Here is a 20151-nt window from a genome sequence, read left to right as displayed (position 1 = left end):
TGTAGGTGAGTGGATAGGGATGGCAGGGGGTGTGAGGGGTCTTGACTGATGTCCCCGAGATTCTGCTATTTAGGAGTGTTTTGCACCTACCTTGGTGGTGGGTAGGAGCATAGGAAGCCTGTAAGCTGTTTGGGTGTTGTTTAGGATGTGTCTTGTTATTTGAGTGACTGATTGTTGATCTCCTTCATGACTTTGTCTTAGTTGTTGTGTTTCTGGCAGTGTAATATATAGTGTTCCAGTGGTTCTTCTGTATTTGTTTCGCAGTATTTACATGGTTTAGGGTTGGGTGTTTTCTATTTTTTGCCATGTGCATTGGTAGGTTCCGAACCTTAGACGTGTATTATTACCGCTAGTGCTCGTGGTCAGATGTTCTTCGGTATGCTGTGTGGTTGAAGTTGTGTGGTGTCTGCATACCATTTTGCAGTCTTGGAGCCTCCGAAGATGGCTCTCCTGATTTTGCTTTCCTCCTGTGTTTGGCAGTATGCTGCTGCTATGCTTTTTAGTTGGGTTAGTGAGAGGTTTATTTTGATGTTGACATTGTTTATGTGTAGCCCGCTTTTGCCAGGGAATCAGCTTCCTCATTTCCTTGTATTCCAACATGGCTCGGGATCCAGTTGAGAGTATGTTCCTCTCTGCTTTGATGGAGTTTTGCCAGTGCCCATATGCTCGTTTAGGAGTTGGATATTTTCCTTTGCTTTGCCTTTTGTGATGGCTTGTATTGCTCCTTTCGAGTCGGTGTGTATTGTTAGTGTTGCCCGTCCTGTGTTGGGAGTCTTCTAGTGCTTTGGCGATAGCTATCAGCTCTGTCTGTAGTGTGGAGGCATTGTCGGAGAGTCTCCAGCTTCCTTTGAGTGTTGTTGAGTAGACCCCTGCTGCTGCCGCTGGGACGCTGAGGTCTACTGATCCATCTGTAAAGTATATGTTTGTGGCGGTTGTCAACTGTATTGCTTCTTGTGCTGCTTGCTTTAACTGTTGGGTGGTGCAATGCTTCCTTGCTTGCTGGAAGAATTGTGTAGTTTGTGTTAAAAGGTTCTGGTTCCCAGGGTGCTGATTCTGTGTATTCACTGAAGGGGGTGTCTTCCCTGATGGGCTGCGGCATGATTTGCATGCCTACTCTTCTCAGTGTATCTAGAAGGTCTCCAGCATATGTGGGAGGGTCTAGCTCTTCATGGAGATTAATGCATTTCCTGATCTCCTTTTTTGAGTGGACAGTCTCTGTCATTTTTTAAGGTTTTTAGCAGGGATGGATGTGTTTCTCTGATCTATCCTAGAGTCAGAGATTGTAGTTTGTTTCATGGTCTCAGGATGCATAGGTTGGTCCACCCATTGGTGCTCCTGTAATGAGTCTTAAGGCATTGTTTTGGATTACCTCAAAACTTTTTTGTTCAGTGCTTGTGAGATTAGTGGAGGACTGGTGCGGCATACTCTACTGTTGATCTTATTGTCTGTATGTAGAAAATTCTGAGGGCATGGTATCGGCTCCCTGCCTTAGCGAGGTGATTCTTTTCATGGCGTTTTGTCTGCATTTGATCTTTTGTTAAGTGTTTCTATTTCTTTGTGTGGTGAGAGCTGTATGTTGATGTTGACTCCTAGGTACATGAAGTTGTCTACCCATTCGATGGGTTCTCCCATGAGTTGTATTGGGTTCAGGTCTGTATTGTATTTGATTGCCATTGCCTTGGTTTTTGCCTGTTTATTTTAGTCCTAGGACTGTGCATTTGTTTTCAATCTGTGTTATCGCGATTTGCATGTGTTGGTGGCTCTATGCCTGTCTGTGCTGACTCCAAGCACACATCATCTGCATATATGAAAATTTCAACTCCATTTGGGAAGTTGCTGTTGGCTAATTTCTCCATTAGTATATTGAAGAGGAAGGGGCTGAGTATTCCTCCTTGAGGTGTTCCATTTTCCAGACTGAGGAATTCGGAGGTTGCTCCTTGAAAGGTGAAACTCTGGCTTGTCTGTTTTGCATGTATCTTTTGGTCCATGCTAGAAGTTGCCTTTAACCGTCTTGTTGGCTAAGGCTGCCAGGATAGCAGCTGCACTTGCAAGTTCGTAGGCTTTTCTAGGTCGAGAAATACTACGATTGCTTTCTTGTTATTTATTGTGGCCATCACATCTGCTAGACATTCCTGTGTGCCTATCCCCTCTTTGTAGGCATATAAGCGGTGGTGTAAGGGCCCTGTTTTCCACAGCAGTCTGTTTAACACCATTCTCTCTGCGCCGTCTTTTCTGTGCAGCTGATGAGAGAACTGGTCTGTAGGCATTGGGCTCCTTTGGGTTTGGGAAGGGTTGGTTTGTGTTTTGTTGGTTCCATTGTGTGGGTCTGATCTGCTCTGTGTACGTTCTGTTTATTATGTGGAGATGCACTGTCTTTGCTGCATTTCCCATGTTTTTTAACATGCTATATGTAATCATGTCTGCTCCTGGTGCTGTGTCTGTTCCCTTTTGGAGGGCTTTGTCAAGTTCTTTCATTGTGAATGGTGTGTCCGTGTTCATCAGAATTGCTGCAGGCTGTATTGATGATTCTCCATCTTCCAGGATTGAGTGCCACTTGTCTTTCTCGTGTGACTGGTGGTAGGTGCATTGATTTGGTTCTGTCTGCAAAGTGTTGTGCTAGTCTGTTTTGCTTCAGCTAGAGGGTTGGGATGGTGTGCCTGTGTTGGCCTGGTCTTTCCTGATACCTTGTTGAACCACTTGAACATCTTTGCAATGGGCGTCATTCGAGTGGTTTCTGAGCACCATTTTAGCCAGGTTTCCTGCTTAACCTCCTTAGCAGTTTGGGCTGCGTGGTTTACGACTTCTCTTAGGATCGTGTGCAACTCGTCGGTGGGGTTCCTTCTGAATATTTTCCTTATTCTGTTTACTCTTGAGTTCATTTCTTTGATTCTAGAGTTGTAGTACCAACTGTCCTTGTGTGGGGTTGCATTTGTTCTAAAGGCTTTTCTTTGGCATGGAAATGTTTGCTGCGTTGTGCAGGCTCTCTACAAAGTCCTGTTGGAGCGTGCATATGTTGAGGGCTGGATTTTGAATTTTGAATGTACTGTGTTGCCCATGTGTTCATGTGGTTTTGAAATGTTGGCCAGTTTGCTAGTCCGGTCTCCATCCTGCCGGAAGGGGGGGCGGTGGTGGGGGAAAGGGGTTTTCATTATCTTTAGTTTTGTTTCAGTTGCAAAATGGTCCCACTGGTTTAGAGTTGGTGCACTCTCCATGTGCAGTCTTCTTTCAGGTTTTCCAGTTATGAAGCTTAGGTCTAGCCTGCCACCTCGTAGGTGTGTTGCTTCATTTGTGTCATTTATTAGTGCAACGTCCGGAAATTCTTCCATTAGGATGTGTATGTGTCTGCCTGTTGCATTTGTGTGCTGTCTCGACTGTAAGCATGGGTGGTGTGCATTGAAGTCTCCTGCAAGAAGGTGTTTTCTCTGGAGGCTGCACTGAAGAGGTTCTCTCCTCCCCTTCAAAGATTTTTTCATGCCCTTTGTAGATATTGTGTATGGTGAGTGCGTGTTCGCTAGTCTTATGAGGACACTTAGTGTCTCAATCCCATCACCACAGTTATGTTTCTTATTTTTTCCGAGGGAATTGTTGTTTTTATTAGGGGATACAGCCCTCTATTTGAATCTGTATGTGGAGTTTTATAAACTGTGTATCCTTTGAATGTGAAGTTGTTGTTTTTTTCCCTAATTAGTGTTTCCTGCAGCAGGATGACGTCGTGTCTTTCTGAGAGTACTCTTGATTGTAGTATGGCATATTTTGTGTTGGCACTGTTTATGTTCCATTGTAATATTTTTAGACTGGTGTATGATGAAATGTCTTCAGTGTTTTGGGGGCGTGTTTGGTGTTGATTGTTTCCTTCCATCTTAATAAGGTGTCAGTGCTACAATCGTTTTCCTGAGGTCAGCTGTTAGGTTTAGGTTTGGAAACAATTGTTGAAAAATTTTAACCCTCACAATTTTCTCTATTTCCCTCCTAAAGTCGTCTTTACTGAGGCGGTATGGTGGGTTTTCTCTGGTGACTGCTCTACGGTGTTGTGCTGACTTTCGGCACTGGTACTACCGTCACGGGTGGAGTTGGGGGTGGGGGGTGTGTTCATGTGATTGGGTGGGGTGGGAAGTAGGGGTGTTTTCCGAGTTGATGTGGAGTAGAAGGACATGGGGTTTGAGGCAGGTGTGGGTGTGTTGTTTGTGTCTTGGTTTTGTGTCTGTCTGGGGTCTCTGTGGTATGTGTTTCGTTGTTGGTCTTGTTGTGGTTGTTGTGTAGGTGGATTGCGTCTCTGATTGGTGGGGGGTTTCTGCTGCCTGTATCTGGGTTCTTGGTGTCTGTGTTGCTGTGGTTGTTGTTGCTGTAGTGGAGGTGGGTTGTATTCCGTTGGTTGCTGAGGATGTGATGTTTGTTGTGGGTGTTGTTGTTGTGTGGGTGGGTTTTGTTGTGGTAGGTGTTGAGGGTATGATGTGTGTTTGGGAGGGGGTGGTTTGTGTTGCTGTTGCAAACGTTCTGGTGGTGGTCCGGGGGTTCTGGCCTTCATTCCGCCAAAATCCTCTTAAGTCTTTCCGGACAGCCTTTATGCCAGGCGTGATGCTGCCCTTTACAATTCGGGCATTTTGCTGTCGTCCTCTCTTTCCTTTTGTACCGATCTAAGCACTCTTGTGTTGGGTGTTTGCCGCTACAAATCCCACAAATGTTGTTTGTAGCCGCATTCACCGTTGATGGTGTCCAAATCTTTGACACCTAAAGCACCTTAGTGGTTCGAGGGTGATTCTTCAGTGTGGGAAGATTCCCATATTGGTATGTTTCATTCAGCAGGCCTTTCTTTTCCCCCTTGGAAAGTCACAAGAACCTTTCTTGTTGGTTCTCCTGCTTTGTTTTGGTGCACCGGTGTGGCGTCTAACACAAAGGAGAGGTCTTTTATGGGGTCGATTGGGAGGTTTACTGGGTATTTGCATATGAGTCCTTTCCTAATTCTGTCGTTTGGGTCCAGTGCCTTGCAATGTCCGTCCTTCTTGAGTACTTCTTCGGCATGTTTGTCTTTAGGTATCAGAATGAATTGTCCTGTTCGGGTTGGTCGTGCCTGGAAAACGATGTCCTTGTGTCTGTCTTCATGGCTTTTATTGTGGTGTAGCTGTTTCTCCAGGTTTTTGTATTGGTTTGAATGTCAGTCGTGGGAATTCGGTGTCTGATTGCAAGTTAAAAGTGTCCGTGTTTTGTGTTGATTTCTTCATGTTTTTCTTACTGCGTACAAGTGTGAAGCCATCATTGTCCTGTGAAAGGTCGTCTTCCGTGTCAGAGCAGTCTAGGGAGAGGAGCTGTTGGTTGGGATGTTCAGGGGGAGAGGAAATTCGTGGTCTTTGTGTTATGTGTTCGTCTGAGGGGGAGTTGGTACCTGATCTATTTCGTCTTCTAGTCGGTGTCATGGATGTGATGGGGGCTGAGGAGTTGTCATGGATGATGTGATCTTGATATGATAGAGGTTGAAGGTTCCATGTCTATATGAGTGATATTATGAGGGGTGAGTGACTAAGTGATTGGTTGTGTATATGTTGCCTGAAGGGCTTGGATGTTTAAGTTATCTTGGAATCTGGCTTATGGAAGGCGCCAGCCTATGGTTTCCTGTGCTACTTGCAATATAGTATTGCGACAGTAGGAAGATTTGTCTCTTTGGTCTTGCTTCTGTTGGAGTTTTTAGACCTCAAGGGCTACCAAATGTTCCACAAGAGAGACGGTGTTAGTAAGAGAAAGTTATTTTTGAGAAAAGGAGTAGTGATTTTAGGTCTTCAAATTGCTTATAAAGAGAGAGAGCGCTCTCTCAAATCTTATTCTCCCTTGCCAAGCGCGCCAACTATAAAGTCGGCAGGGCTAAAATGCAGGGAAAGTCTGGGCGGCAAGCTGAATTGGCCTGGTGGCCAAGAAGCACAAGCTTCAAATCCTGCAAAGAAGCTTGAAGGTTTTCCTGCTGGCTTCTGATTGGTCGGTGGGAGGAGTCTGGGCGGAGCTGTCGCTGGAAGTGGGTGGAGTCTAGGAGCGGTGTGAGCCGAGATGTTGCTACCACGGATGCCGAGCAGCAACTGACTTGGTGCGGTGTCCGTCCTCCTTATATCTGTGGTTGACAGCAAGGGGTCTGCCCCATGCTTGTCTCCTATTGGCTGGTGGCGGTGAGTCTTGTTTTCATTGGCTGCCTGAGCCAGGTCTCAAGCCACTTTCCTCGAACCGATGGTTGCGTTGCAGCATATCCTGGCAGGGCCGCCTGGACCTCCTAAGCGGCGCTGTAAACATTGATGGGCGTTGCGCTACGCTGTGAGGGACGTCACGGCTACTTTGATTTCCATCGGCTGCAGGAGTACCTCGTTCGGGGGCGTTGTCATCCATAGAGTTGTCATGATCGGTGGTGTCATTGTTAGTGGCAGGTCTTCTCATACTCGTAGGGAGGAGAAATTCTTCCTGCGTCGTATTCAGTGAAGGTTTTATTTGCTGGATGAGGAGCGCCTCCAGCAGGCGCAACCGACGGGCATCAGCCTTCCGATGATCTTCGTGTTCTTTATGATGACATCTCGGGAGATGGCCTCGTGATGTTTGGTGCGGGCGTGATTCTTTTTATAGCCCCCTCTTGGCGTGGCCACGAGAGTCTCTTCGACAGTCGCATGGTAGTCATACCTACGTAGGCGCCGCTGCATTCGCGGACTGGGCATGTATACTGGTACACTACATGCGTCTGCTTCAGGGGTTCTCGTACCTGTGGAGAGGGGTTATTTTTCATAATAAGATCGCGCGTCCTCCGATTCTGGTATTTTACCATGACCTCTATAGGCGCTCTACTGGCCTGTTTAAGTAGCACTGAAAAAGCCGCTATTCGCAAAATAGAGAAGAATCTCTACAAGTGTAATGCTGCTGAAGTAGCCATTACTTTTAAATAAGTATGCTTGAGAGAGGGTCTGCTTCCTAAGTACACTAATATTCGGCTACACGACCCGTCAGCCAGAAATAATGAGGACACCAGGAGCTTTAGAAAATCCCTCCTACAGCGGCAAATAGCGATCAAGACTACCGAACTGCGTGCCCTCCAGAACGAGACCAAGAGACTGCGGCAGGAGTGGGAGAGAGTGAGAAGCAGCCCCGGCGCCAGTGGAGTAGGAGAGGAACCTATAGCAGTACGTCCTGGTGCCCTTCGAGAGGAAGGTAGTCATGGACTTGACGACACCGAATTTGAAAATCCTGAACGTGACATACCCATGGATGTAGACAACCCAGTAGGGAGAGAACCAACGTACCTTGGGAACATCGAGAGAAGCCTCGTCCGCCTTCAGGAGGACGACATGAAACAGCGGATGAGAGGTGCCCTGCGCAAGCTCATCTCTCTGAACGGCGGCAAACTCCGCGTCCCTGAACGAACCCACCCGAGGATACATTAACCTACACCGATTACGACCCCACTCCCGATCAAGACGCCCACCCTTCTGAAGCTGGGGTCTTAATTGCCACTTCATTTCAAGACCCAGGCCTCATGACAAGAGACTCGAAATCGAGTTGTCCCTAGACTTCGTCCAGCAACTCGAAGCCCGAGCATCGTGAGAACTACCGACGCCCTTCAACCCCTCCTACTTGCTGAAGCTCTTACAGAGAGGGGCTCGCACTCCAGCGGATCCTCACCAAGGAGATGAAGAAAGCAGCGAAGAACTGAAGGAGAAAGTGAACATCACGGTGCGACGCGCGGACAAGACAGCAGCCTTCGTCTTGATTGATACTGCCGAATATCACGAGAAGCTGGATGCTATTTTGTCTGACGAGAGCAAGTTCGAGCGCCTGACGAGGAACCCGACAGACGACATCAAGAGGGAGGCTAACGGAGTCATCAGCGCAGTGAATTCTGCAACAAATGCTGTGCACCTCCCGCCCATACAAGGAGACTACAGCCTGGGTTATTTTTATATGGCAATGTAAAAACCCACAAACAAGGGAAGAAACCCCCTCCGGCCGATCATCAGCCAGCGACGCCCGCACCCTACGTACGCCTTGGCTAAACGCCTCAAACCAAATTTTGACCCCTTACGTCCCGAGTCGGTACAGCCTGCAGTCTTCGGCAGAGTTCTTAGAAACCATCAAGGACGCCCCTGGTACCGGGCGGATTATCGCCTCGCTGGATGTAGAGTCCCCCTATTTAACGAACGTGCCTGTCGACGAAACCATAGATATAATCCTTGATCGTGTCTACAGGAATCAGTCGACGGCGCCCCAAATCAAAACTTTTTTACCGGAGCCTCGCTCCGTACGCTGCTGGAGATATGCATACGAAGTAAGGCCCCACCGTTTTCTCCACCCACCATGGCCAGATATCCTTTCCGCCAAAAGGACGGCGTGGCGATGGGCTCCCACTGGGGGTCCTCTTCGCTAACTTTTATATGGGCACCGTGGAGGAAGCGGGTCCTTCGCCAGGATGCAGCAACCCCCCGCAGATATGGACGTTATATTGACGACATCTTTGTGCAAGTCGACGCCGAGGATGAGGTAGAAGCCCTCCGTCAAGCATTTCAGCAGTGTAGTGTGCTGAATTACACAGTCGAACGCATGCTCCGACGATCGGCTCCCCTTCCTCGACGTCCTTGTAAGCAAGGACGGAAGACGGTCTCCGTACTTCAGTCTACACAAGAAAACCAATTTAGGACTTTGCCTCAACGGAGACAGCGAAGTGCCCCGCCAGATTCAAAAGCACCACCGTCAGGGCCTTCGTCAGGAGGGCCCTCTCCCACTGCTCGACATGGCAGGACACTCACCAGGAACTCGACCGCGCTCCCAAGTACTTGTGAATAACGGGTACTCAAATAAATTAATCAGCAAGGAAGTCCGCACAGCCCTGGAGAAATGGTACGGTAGAGAGAGCCCGCAGACCCCGCCCCCACCAGGATAATACAAGCTGTACTACAAAGCCTTCATGAGTTCCCATTACCGTGAAGAAGAGGACGCCATCAAGAAATTATTTCTGATAATGTATCCCCGACTGACGACACCAAAGAATATCGACTTAATCATATATTACCAGAATCGGAGGACGCGCGATCTTATTATGCGACTGTCGAAGAGACTCTCGTGCCACGCCCAAGAGGGGGCTATAAAGAATCACGCCCGCACCAAACATCACGAGGCCATCTCCCGAGATGTCATCATAAAGAACACGAAGATCATCGGATGGGAAGGCCCCTGATGCCCGTCGGTTGCGCCTGCTGGAGGCGCTCCTCATCCAGCAAATAAAAACCTTCACTGAATACGACGCAGGAAGAATTTCTCCTCCCTACGAGTATGAGAAGACCTGCCACTAACAATGACACCACCGATCATGACAACTCTATGGATGACAACGCCCCCGAACGAGGTACTCCTGCAGCCGATGGAATCAAAGTAGCCGTGACGTCCCACAGCGTAGCGCAAAACAAACGCCATCAATGTTACAGCGCCGCTTGTTAGGAGGTCCGGCGGCTGCAGGATATGCTGCAACGCAACCATCGGTTCGAGGAAAGTGCTTGAGACCTGGCTCAGGCAGCCAATGAAACAAGACTCACCGCCACCAGCCAATAGGAGACAAGCATGGGGCAGACCCCTTGCTCTCAACCACAGATATAAGGAGGACGGACACCGCACCAAGATCAGTCCACCCTCAGCTTCCCAGCCCGAGGATGTCTGGCAGCTCCAGACGAAAGCTCGCTTTAAGAAAGAGAGAGAGAGAGAGAGAGAGAGAATCGTTAATGACTTTGATGACAATGGTATCATAGTTTATCTGTAAATTCAAATATATACACCTATTTTGACCCTGTATTTTTACCATGACCTCTATAGGCGCTCTACTGGCCTGTTTAAGTAGCACTGAAAAAAGCCGCTATTCGCAAATAGAGAAGAATCTCTACAAGTGTAATGCTGCTGAAGTAGCCATTACTTTTAATAAAGTATGCTTGAGAGAGGGTCTGCTTCCTAAGTACAATAATAATAATAATAATAATAATAATAATAATAATATAACTCATTGATGTCGCAATTCCTTGGGACACCAGTTGAAGAGAAAGAAATGGAAAAAATGGATAAGTATCAGGACCTGAAATAAGAAGGATATGGGATATGCCAGTGGAAATCGTACCCATAATCATAGGAACACTAGGCACGATCCCAAGATCCCTGAAAAGGAATCTGGAAAAACTAGAGGCTGAAGTAGCTTCAGGACTCATGCAGAAGAGTGTGTAGCTGGAAACAGTGCACATAGTTAGAAAAGTGACGGACTCTTAAGGAGGCAGGATGCATCCCGGAACCCCACACTATAAATACACCCTGTTGAATTGGAGGACTGTTATAGACAAAAACAACAACAACAACAAAATAATAATAATAATACCATTATTTTTATTATTATTATTATTATTATTATTATTATTATTATTATTATTATTATTATTATTATTATTTCAGTAGATGATACCTATTAACGAAACAAGCGCACAGGGGCCATTGACTTGAAATTCAGACTTTCATAGAATGTTGGTTTCAACCTCCCACCGCAGACCCTACACAGCAGCAGTAACTCGTTCTGGGGGAGACGTGAACCAGCGACATCTGAGTGGCATGCTACGACACTAACCATATTATCAAATATAAAGGTAATATTAGTAAATACGTTTAAATCTATGACTTACTTTCAAAGACGACCGAATGTACCCTAGACACCATACCTGAAGAAAAGAAAAGATAGAAATTTAGAAATACGTGGACATTATATATTTCAAAATAGTACAGTAATTTTAACTCCAGATGAGCGGTCATTATATCCTTCAGTAATTTGACTTGATGAGTATAGTTACAAATATTTCTTACAATTAAATTTATTACCTTCAAGTAAATAAAATTCCATTGAAGACATGCTTTCACTTTAGAAATTAACAGGCGGAAATATTATTATTAGTATCACATCATATCAGATCTATAACTTGCTAGCCAATATATATATATATATATATATATATATATATATATATATATATATAATATACATATATATATCACAAATTCTTGGTAATTTGTTACAACGCATAAACATCTCTTTTCTGATATATAAATCTATACGTATGTATGCACATACATGCATACATAGTACCTACATACATACATAAGCAAGCAACATTCAAAAAGTATTCAATATTTATATTATTTAAGATGAAACACAGTCAAGGTGATAAAATATCTCCACACAATCTTTCTTGACGAGAAAGCTTAATATTTATGTATTTTGAGTTTGACGCAATGCGATTAGATAAGCTGTTTTTAAAAAATAAATAGATAATATATTGTAACCTATCTGCGTGCATTGAAAAGAAATACAAAATTATTTACTGGAAAATAATTTCTTGCAAATTCTTCCATTAATTTCAAGTGCGCACACACTGAAATGTATTAACTACAGATACGATGTTCATATGCCATTAGAATTAAGAAAACTGTTCATTTTAGCCATCAAAATATCGAATAGTGATTAGTAACTCCTCTGTAAATGGTCAGTAAAGTGTGTGTGTGTGCGTGTGTGTGTGTGTGTGTGTGTGTGAGAGAGAGAGAGGGGGGGGGAATCGTTGTGTGGAGGTTGGTGGGGGGAATTCAGTAGATACCTGTACAAAAACTCAAACCATTTAACCTCTTAATTGGCAGTTCGCTCATTAAACTGTCTCATTACTGGCTTACGGTCGTTACAAAAACAATGCTATTATTCTAGACTCTTACTGGCCATGACAAAAACGACCTTCACTCAAAATAGGGCTTAAACAGTAAAACATTCCAACAGCAGTACTGTAGTCTAAAAGAACCTCGTCCAGTGACGACAATGAAGGAAAGGCAGAGAAAGAGCTACACTTTTAAAGAGAAGGAAGAAATTTTGCGGAAGGTGGAGGCATTAGGGCACATGAACCTGCGCCATGTGTCTGAAATTCTCGAAGTCTCTATATCAACACTCGGTCAAATAATCAAGGAGAAGAATAACATCAAAAACATTACGAGGAAGACGTCCCTCACAGTGGAAAAGGGGAAAACTCGTTCCGCTCAGGACAGTAATGGAGCTAAACCTGTGACCACCACTAAGCCTCTAAACCGAAGGAATCCCCTGACCAGTAGGAAAAAGGCTGAGATTTTGCAAGCTCTCGATAAACAGGAAAAAGTCAACCTTCGTGAAGCCTCCAAGACACTAAACGTATCCATATCATCGCTCAGTCGTATCATAAACGAAAAACGCACAAGCAGGGTGTCTCTTGGGACCAGACAGCCAGTTAAAGCTGCAGACAGCAACAAAATCGAGCTCACGAAAAGGATGTCACTTGGGAACAGACAACCAAAATTTAAATCTCCAGGTAAAGTTGCAGACAGCCACAAAGCTGTTAATGATCTGGACAAAACTTTCTCGATGCAAGATGATCAAAAGAAGACCTCGGTAAGTGGTACCTGTCATCGAAATTTGCAGACAAAAGGTAAGGTCGAAGGTACCACTGGCCTAAAAGATGGCTGCAAAAGAAAGTCACTAGTTAATACAAATGAAGTGCGTAGCAGAAATTTGAAAGTGAAGGATGGAAAGCCTTCAAAGGATATTTGCAATACCAAGAGAACTTTCCCTAAAGTTGACATGACCCTCAGTAAAGGAACCCAGAACATCAAGCCTTGCGCAACTAGTTCCCCAGCAAAGAAAGGTTTCATCCTCAAGCACCCAGTACAGAGTAAAGTTTCTGGAAACACTGTCTCATGCCAAACTGAGAGTTCTTTGAAAAACTCTTGCATCGAAAGGTCAGTTCAAATTTACCTCATGAAGCCAAGGTTGAGCAGCAGCATAAAGAAATTTGATGACAATAAACAGCACACCTCAATATATTTCCAGGACCAAAACAAAGAACCGAAATTCTGCCTGAAAAATGTGAAGGGAGATACACAGAAATCGGGGCTGGTAGAAGCTCTTGCATTAGTGCGTCAGGTTGGCGCCAGGGACCCACAACCTCCTTTGTGGTACTCCTTCGCCGTCGACCGCCTTCTAAGTCCAGATGTCAACATCAAATACAAGAAAGAAATAAGAGAACTGCCAACCAACCCGGGGATATGCACACGCCAGGAGCTCATGGAGGCTCTTTGGACGTTACAGAAGGCCCTCAAAAGCAAGGAAGGGCCTCCTTTGTGGCTGTCTTACGCTCTGGCTAGCCTGTTCAAGGACTGGCAGCCGTAATTAGAACATTAACCAAAACTGTAAAAAGTTAACAATGAAAATTCCTATACTTTTATAAAAATCTCATGTACATTTCTTGTTGCATCGGCGACCAAGGTCTTATAATTTTAGATATTTTAATCTCGTGTTGCATTAAATTCTTATATTATATTTATAGCATATCATTGTAAATCTTCATGCATAATGTATTTTAAGACTAATTTGTTTTAATAAACAATTCTCAAATTTTAAAAGTTGTACTAGTATTTCCTTTTTCTTACTTTTACTGGAGATTTCGGTCTAGTAAACAACAATTAACTTGACATAACAAAATTAACATTACTAAGGTGAAAGGCAACATGCGCCATTGAATTTTCCTAGGCTGATGACATGATCAAACTTGGAGCGCATCGCGTCTGGCTGATAAAAGTACTGAAAAATCGAAATACATATATTTAGATACACACCCTATTGACGCTAATTATCCCCTGTGCTCTCTTAATTAGTGAAGGGTTTACGTATAAAGAGATGCATCACCCTTTAACATAAGTAACAGAGATGGATCTGGAACGAGACTTTAAGGTGGTTTTTGTGTTGTGGAAAGATTGAAATGCTACGTTAATGAAGGGTATAAATATATTCTATCATGTCTTGATGAAAAGGCTTAATTATCTAAGAAGCGAGAGTATGTTTTTAAGAATTTCTTTGTGCATATATATAGTAGTATGCAGTACATATATATAAATTATATATATACGTATGTGTATGTAATGGAAATTAAGTAAGAACGATGAAGCAGAAAACTATGCAGCTGAACACCGAAATAACACTAAAACCTACAAATGGAAAGATTATACATGTATTTTGATATGTTAAAGTATTGCATCTGTTTCATGATAAACCTTGATCTATATGTTTCATAAAGCCTGTTTTCATATGAATAGGTACGGGTCTTTGTCTAAATATTTTTACCATGTATGATCTTGCTCATGCTACAGTAAGAGATACACGGCCAATAGAAATAGGTTGCTTAAGATGGAGGGGAGTTAGGGCGCCATTAAATACTAAAAGTTTTAAACACCTAAAATTTGAAGACCGTTACTAAAAATGCATAGTTGAGAGGGTGTGAATCAAGTTTCAGTTCCTTCGTAAATATAGTTTCCTCTCTCCATACGTGCCGTTATCAGGAATGAATAAACCGCAGCTAATGAAATTCATGAAGCTCGCCTGAATTACTAAGAATCACTAGGTTTTGCATATTAATTTCCTTGCTAGAATCTTAAAGGCATAATACTAATACGAACACAAAGTAAAAGGCAGCATTTCGTTTCTAGTTATATTTTCCCATCAGGGGAACTATACAGAACCCAAGGTTTCAATAAAAACTATAGTAATAAAGTTCTGTTTTTAATGTAAAAAAGATACGAAGTCAAATCCTTAAAAGTAATTTTCTAAGTGGAAACTACTAGGCTACCGACTTCCTCCAACCGTTTCATATTTAACAGTAATAATTTTTATAATTATGCGCATTTCGAACCAACTTCTGTAAATCCTAGAAACATAAGGGAATATAATATGATTATCCATTCTCTTACTTGTTATAAATTTTGAGCCACACTTCCTTAACTCCTAAAATTGATAAGCATTAAAATTCTTTTTCTATGTGCTGACTATTGACAAACAGAACGTGTTTGTTTGTTTTACCACAATGAAAGGATAATAATAATATAAGTTTAAGCTGTTTATACAATCTTATATTCGCAATATGCCATTGGCACAACACACAGTATGGTAAAATATTTAGCAGGTAATTCCATTAAAGTCAAAACATTCAGGTAGTAAAGAAAATATCAATAAGGATAACATCTTTTTCTATTGCTTAAAAATATATATTATTAAGAATAGACTTCATACAGAGCTCCAAGGTTTTAAATATATTTCTAACAATATATTAAGATTTAATAAACGTAGGTAGGGTGTTGTTCTAGTCTAAAATAAAATAATTTTTAAGCAATATAGATAAATAAAATACTGCACAAAATAAATACACGAATTTAAATCAATGTATTGCTCTTCACTAAAATTTGCTCTAAAAATATAAAAGCGTATGAAATCCCTTTCTGAATAAAATCTTAACGTATGTCTATACAGCAATGTAATAAAAATAGTATTTGTCACTTCCCATGAAAAAATTCAATAATGACTACTAACTTCAACAATTCTCTTACAAGGCAATCCGATGCTTAACAAGATGTTAAACGGACCAAGAAAATATCACTATATAGTTTAAAAGACAAATAAACACCCAAGCCTCGTTCGTGGATTACAAAAAAGCTGAAGTGCATAAACCAGCACCAAATATTATTTCCACTCGAATGGCAAATTACGCAATATATGCGTTCGTCTAATATTCTCTCTTAAAACAGTTGCAAACTACTGACTAGCTTGCTTACAAAAATGCAAAGTAAAGTATCTACCGCTGAAGAAAAGTGAATATAAAAAGATTTACTTTAGATTCTACAGAAGTGGAAAATCAAGGGGACCATAGCCCCAAGAGCAGTTAGAATAGGAATGATGTAGCTCGTGTCTGCTTCATACGGGTCAAAATTCTTCGTACCACTTCCTGGCTTATCCTTAGACAGCCGCTTCATGTCACTCGGTTCGTCCTCCAACAGCTGATACTTGACCCCTTTCAGTTCTCCGTCCTTATTTTCGAAACTGTTTATATTTTTGTCGATTATGCTCCCCAGAATAGTCTTCAGCTCCTGCAGGCTGGTGATCAGGTCGTTTCGACCTGGGAAAACTAGGTTGAGGAACTCGTCCATCTTGATCTTCATGACGAACAACGCGTTCACTTTCGGGTTGTCTTTCAAGCCCTTCGCGAACTCCACCCTCAGAGTATTGCTTCTGAGAACACTCTCCCGGCCAGCTACGAAAACTGAATTGCCAACGATGGTGAATGGGACGTGTTCGTCGCAAGCGACGCCTCGCCCAACACGGCTGAATATGTCTAACCCTGGCAGCACTTTCATCCCGCCATTCAGCACCACGTCGAATACTTTCTTACCAGGGGCGTCGAAATAGACTTCGCAGAACTTGAGGACGAGTATATATTCCCCGTCGCCCTTCAGGGGGATGTCGTAGCCGAACGTGGAATGGTGGAAGCGTTCGGTCTGATACAAAACTTGGTCCGCGATGGGGACGTCCCTTATGAGGATTCGCCTGCCGAAGTCTGACGCCGTGCCGATTTTGCCCTCGAGGGGGTCCCTCTCGTACATTATACCGAAGGTGTCGATGTGGGCGTTTCCTCCAGCATTGACAGCATAGATCACGTGACCCATACCCGTTGTTTTTGCAATGGAGATAAGGAGCAGTATGAGAACGAGCGGTCTCGTGGGAGGCCTAGGCCTATTCCCAACGCTGAAAGCCATGGAGGAGCAGTTATTTTTTCTTTCACAGTCAACTGCAACGCCTCCACCTTTTCAGGAGCTTGAAGGGAAATGAAATTAAAGTTAGGAGGCGAGGAAGCCACTTTAGGTGAATCAAAAACAATGGCAGGTAAACTGTTATAACAATGAAAAGGGAATTCCTTTTAATCACCCTAAAACAGCCTAACAACATAATAAAAAGACCTCGGCAATTCAAATTAACAAGAAATAAAGGGACATTTTTTATATGAATAAGCCTGTACTACTCGTACATTACAACATGGGCTGTCAAGTGTACTTACGAGTAATGTGCATATAATTCTTTTATAACTTATAATAAATATTTACTCTGTTTTGGGGAAGGGGATGACATAGGTTTTGTACTGTTACAGTCTACCATGAATTGAACCAGCCATGGTGATTGTAATAAAAGAAAACGGATGTGAACGCTGATCACCCGATATTTTAGGGTAACTATAATAGATCTTTAAATATCTATCTCCGTCTATAAGATGATTAACTTTACATATTCAAAATCAGTTGATATCGAATTTCGTTTGCAACACGAACATAAGTTCATTATTAAGATGGCTTTTATTAACGACAGTGCAAAGAGTTTTGCGGAGGTGTGAGGTCACACTGGTGAAAACTGATAAGCTTTAGGCCTAAGGTTCATTCAAATATGTCCTAATAATACATTTGTTTCGTAACAAACGATTATGACTTTAGTCCTTAAAGGTTTACAGTGTCATGGTCTAAACGTCTTAACACAAATCTATGAAGGTATTTGCATACAACAAATAACTTCATATAGTAATATTTTGGAGAAATTCCATCATCAATATTAATGCATTATCTACGAAAATAGGTAATGAAAAAATGAATATATTACAAAACTGGGTTGCAGTAACCATGTAAAATTAGATATTGCCTAAAATGGGTAATTATATACCAACACTACTTAGATGTTAATAAACTGTCAGTGTGTTTATGATGACATTTTATACAAGTTCTTAGTCCAGAAGGACATATTCACTAATTCTGTTCCAGTGAACACGCTTCGGGAAGAACGTATCATTCACACAGGTTATATGTATGTATGTATATGTATATGAATATATATTATATACTTTGATATATCTATTATAGATATAATATATATAATATTATATAATAATTATATATACGGTTTCATGGGATATCGTTTAGTTTTCCGCGGAATCCTATAGTTTTCACGAAATCCTAGGGTTCTCGAGGAATCTTTTACTCTCCTCCAAATCCTATGGTGTTCGCAATTTACTCTATTTTTCACGGAACCCCATAGTTTTTTCTGAAATCTTATAGTTTTCCGGCATTATCCTTTGCTCTCCCCGGAATCCTACATTTCTCGCAGTGTCTTTTACTCCTCGCGGAATCCTATAGTTTGCTGATTAAACATGTTCTTCCCAACAACGAATGAAGTTTTCACTAGATGGATAATCGAAGAATATATTCGTTTTAGTTTAACATAAGGATTTTGTAGGATTTAAAAGATTTGCACTTAATCGATGCAACGATTCTTTAGATAAATACGAATGGATGGAAATTAACATTACACAGGATATCACTATACTCTGTTTTTTTCCATCTGTCCATCTGCCTGTGGTGGTCGCGCATGGTAACACTGCGTCCCGGGCTTTAAATAGTTACGCTATGTCTAAGTTTTATGTAAATAAAAGGATATCTGGGTGTACATTTGTAACTGAAAAGTGTTTTAATAATTTACTGTATGCGAATTACACCGTTAATATTCGAAATAGGATATTATTATTGTTGTTCAGTGTAAGCTGAATGTAACTATCTGAAGCCCGGGACGCAGTGTTAACATACGCAAACACCACAGGCGGATGGACAGATGAAAAAAAAACGAGTAAATACAATGATTGCAATGGTAAAGAATCGAGCATAATGAAATAATGAATAATAACCAATTTCATTTGTAACAATAACAGAAGGAAATTATAATGAAGATGCGATGAAGATTAGTGAATTGAGGTCACCAATAACACTATAAATTTATAAAGTTCAATTCATATCAGGTTCCCAAATAAACCGTTAAATTCATTGCAAATATCAAGACAAATATTAAAAAAATTGGAAAGCACAAACATTTGGATGAGATCTTTCGAGTCTGTTATAAGATTTGTTTTATCATATTCAGTAGATAATGAAGACAGTCTCTTAAACTTGAATTTTAAAAAATATCACAGGCTTCCAACATAAGCCATTTTCAAGATTGAATGAATCACGAATGTCTAAGAAAAATTCTGCAAAGTATGAATATTTAACATCACTTAGTAGTTTAAAACTTGAAATTTATTTACCTTTGGAGAGAGAGAGAGAGAGAGAGAGAGAGAGAGAGAGAGAGAGAGAGAGAGAGAGAGAGAGAGAGAGTCTTTTTAAATATCTAATGAACGGTTTCACCACTGTCCAAACCATCCCGGTTTTACAACGTTTAAGGAACATAATACCAATCCTAAACATGTTATAAAAGATTCACAATTATATATCAAAATATATCACTATGTAAAGAAACATAAACTTTCGAACACCTGTTTCTTTACATAGTAATATACTTTCATATATAATTGTTGATTTTAAATAACAGATTGTTATTGTTCTTCACGTGACTGAATTTCTTAAGAATCCTAAACATTGTGACTACGTCCAATATTTTGAGAGTCAAAATTCTACGCATGTTTAACCACATCTTGAAATAGGACAATAATCAAAATCAATAAATGTCGAAAGGACCAACACGCCTTAGATTTATCAAACACGGTAGTAGCAGAACTCACCTTTCCACACCGGTAGAGAGCCTGACACCAGCGAACTAACTCGTCAACAAGTCCATTCAGTCCTTCACTAGAGTCTAAACAGCTATATTGCTGACGAACTATTTTCCTGATTTACTGACCTCCTATAGATGAAGCGTTTCGTGAAAGAGGGAATCACTAATTCAGTAACTATTTTTTTCTTATTTGTAGATATGTAAGTATTTATGTATGTATGTATGTAAGTATGTATGTATGCATGTATGTGTATATATATATATATATATATATATATATATATATATATATATATGTGTGTGTGTGTGTGTGTGTATAATATATATACATATATATATATATATATATATATATATATATATATATATAGATATATACACACACACGTGTATATATATATACACATGTGTATATATATGTGTGTGTATGTATGTACGTATGTATGTATGTAGTTTGAATGTTACTTCAGGCAGGCTACGGTCATAAGAAAAAAAAAAAAAATACGGGGTTCCCAAGGATTGGAAATTCCCATCAACAACTCTAAACACAGGAATGTACCAGCTCAGGCAACTTTCAAATCCAAAAAATGTAGACCGAGCGTAAACGGAGCAGACGACGTCATAATATTTTCAGTCATAATATTTTTTCCTTTCATTCTCCCTTTAATGAATGACGAGGAAGGAACTTGGAGTTTAAA

At 41.6% G+C, this 20151-nt stretch overlaps 3 protein-coding genes across 3 annotated transcripts in view; all 3 read right to left on the bottom strand.

The window, feature by feature from the left end:
• Nucleotides 1–3958: 3958 nt before the first annotated feature.
• Nucleotides 3959–4525, bottom strand: LOC135225389 (activating signal cointegrator 1 complex subunit 2 homolog). The gene has a single exon (XM_064264723.1). The coding sequence runs from the start codon at nucleotides 4523–4525 to the stop codon at nucleotides 3959–3961; it is 567 nt and encodes a 188-aa protein (XP_064120793.1).
• Nucleotides 4526–15705: 11180 nt separating this feature from the next.
• Nucleotides 15706–16536, bottom strand: LOC135225388 (malectin-A-like). The gene has a single exon (XM_064264722.1). The coding sequence runs from the start codon at nucleotides 16534–16536 to the stop codon at nucleotides 15706–15708; it is 831 nt and encodes a 276-aa protein (XP_064120792.1).
• An 11-nt stretch (nucleotides 16537–16547) lies between these two features.
• The window catches only part of LOC135225177 (uncharacterized), a 132773-nt gene continuing 129169 nt past the window's right edge, over nucleotides 16548–20151 (bottom strand). Inside the window, exon 4 of the mRNA XM_064264441.1 lies at nucleotides 16548–16684. Within this exon, the coding sequence (XP_064120511.1) occupies nucleotides 16678–16684 (7 nt within the window). The 3' untranslated portion in view covers nucleotides 16548–16677. The remainder of the gene's footprint in view (nucleotides 16685–20151) is intronic.

This window comes from Macrobrachium nipponense, chromosome 13, assembly GCF_015104395.2.
Source record: "Macrobrachium nipponense isolate FS-2020 chromosome 13, ASM1510439v2, whole genome shotgun sequence".
NCBI lineage: Eukaryota > Metazoa > Arthropoda > Malacostraca > Decapoda > Palaemonidae > Macrobrachium > Macrobrachium nipponense.
The sequence above is the reverse complement of the archived record's forward strand: the minus strand, read 5'-3'. Positions and strand labels throughout refer to the sequence as shown.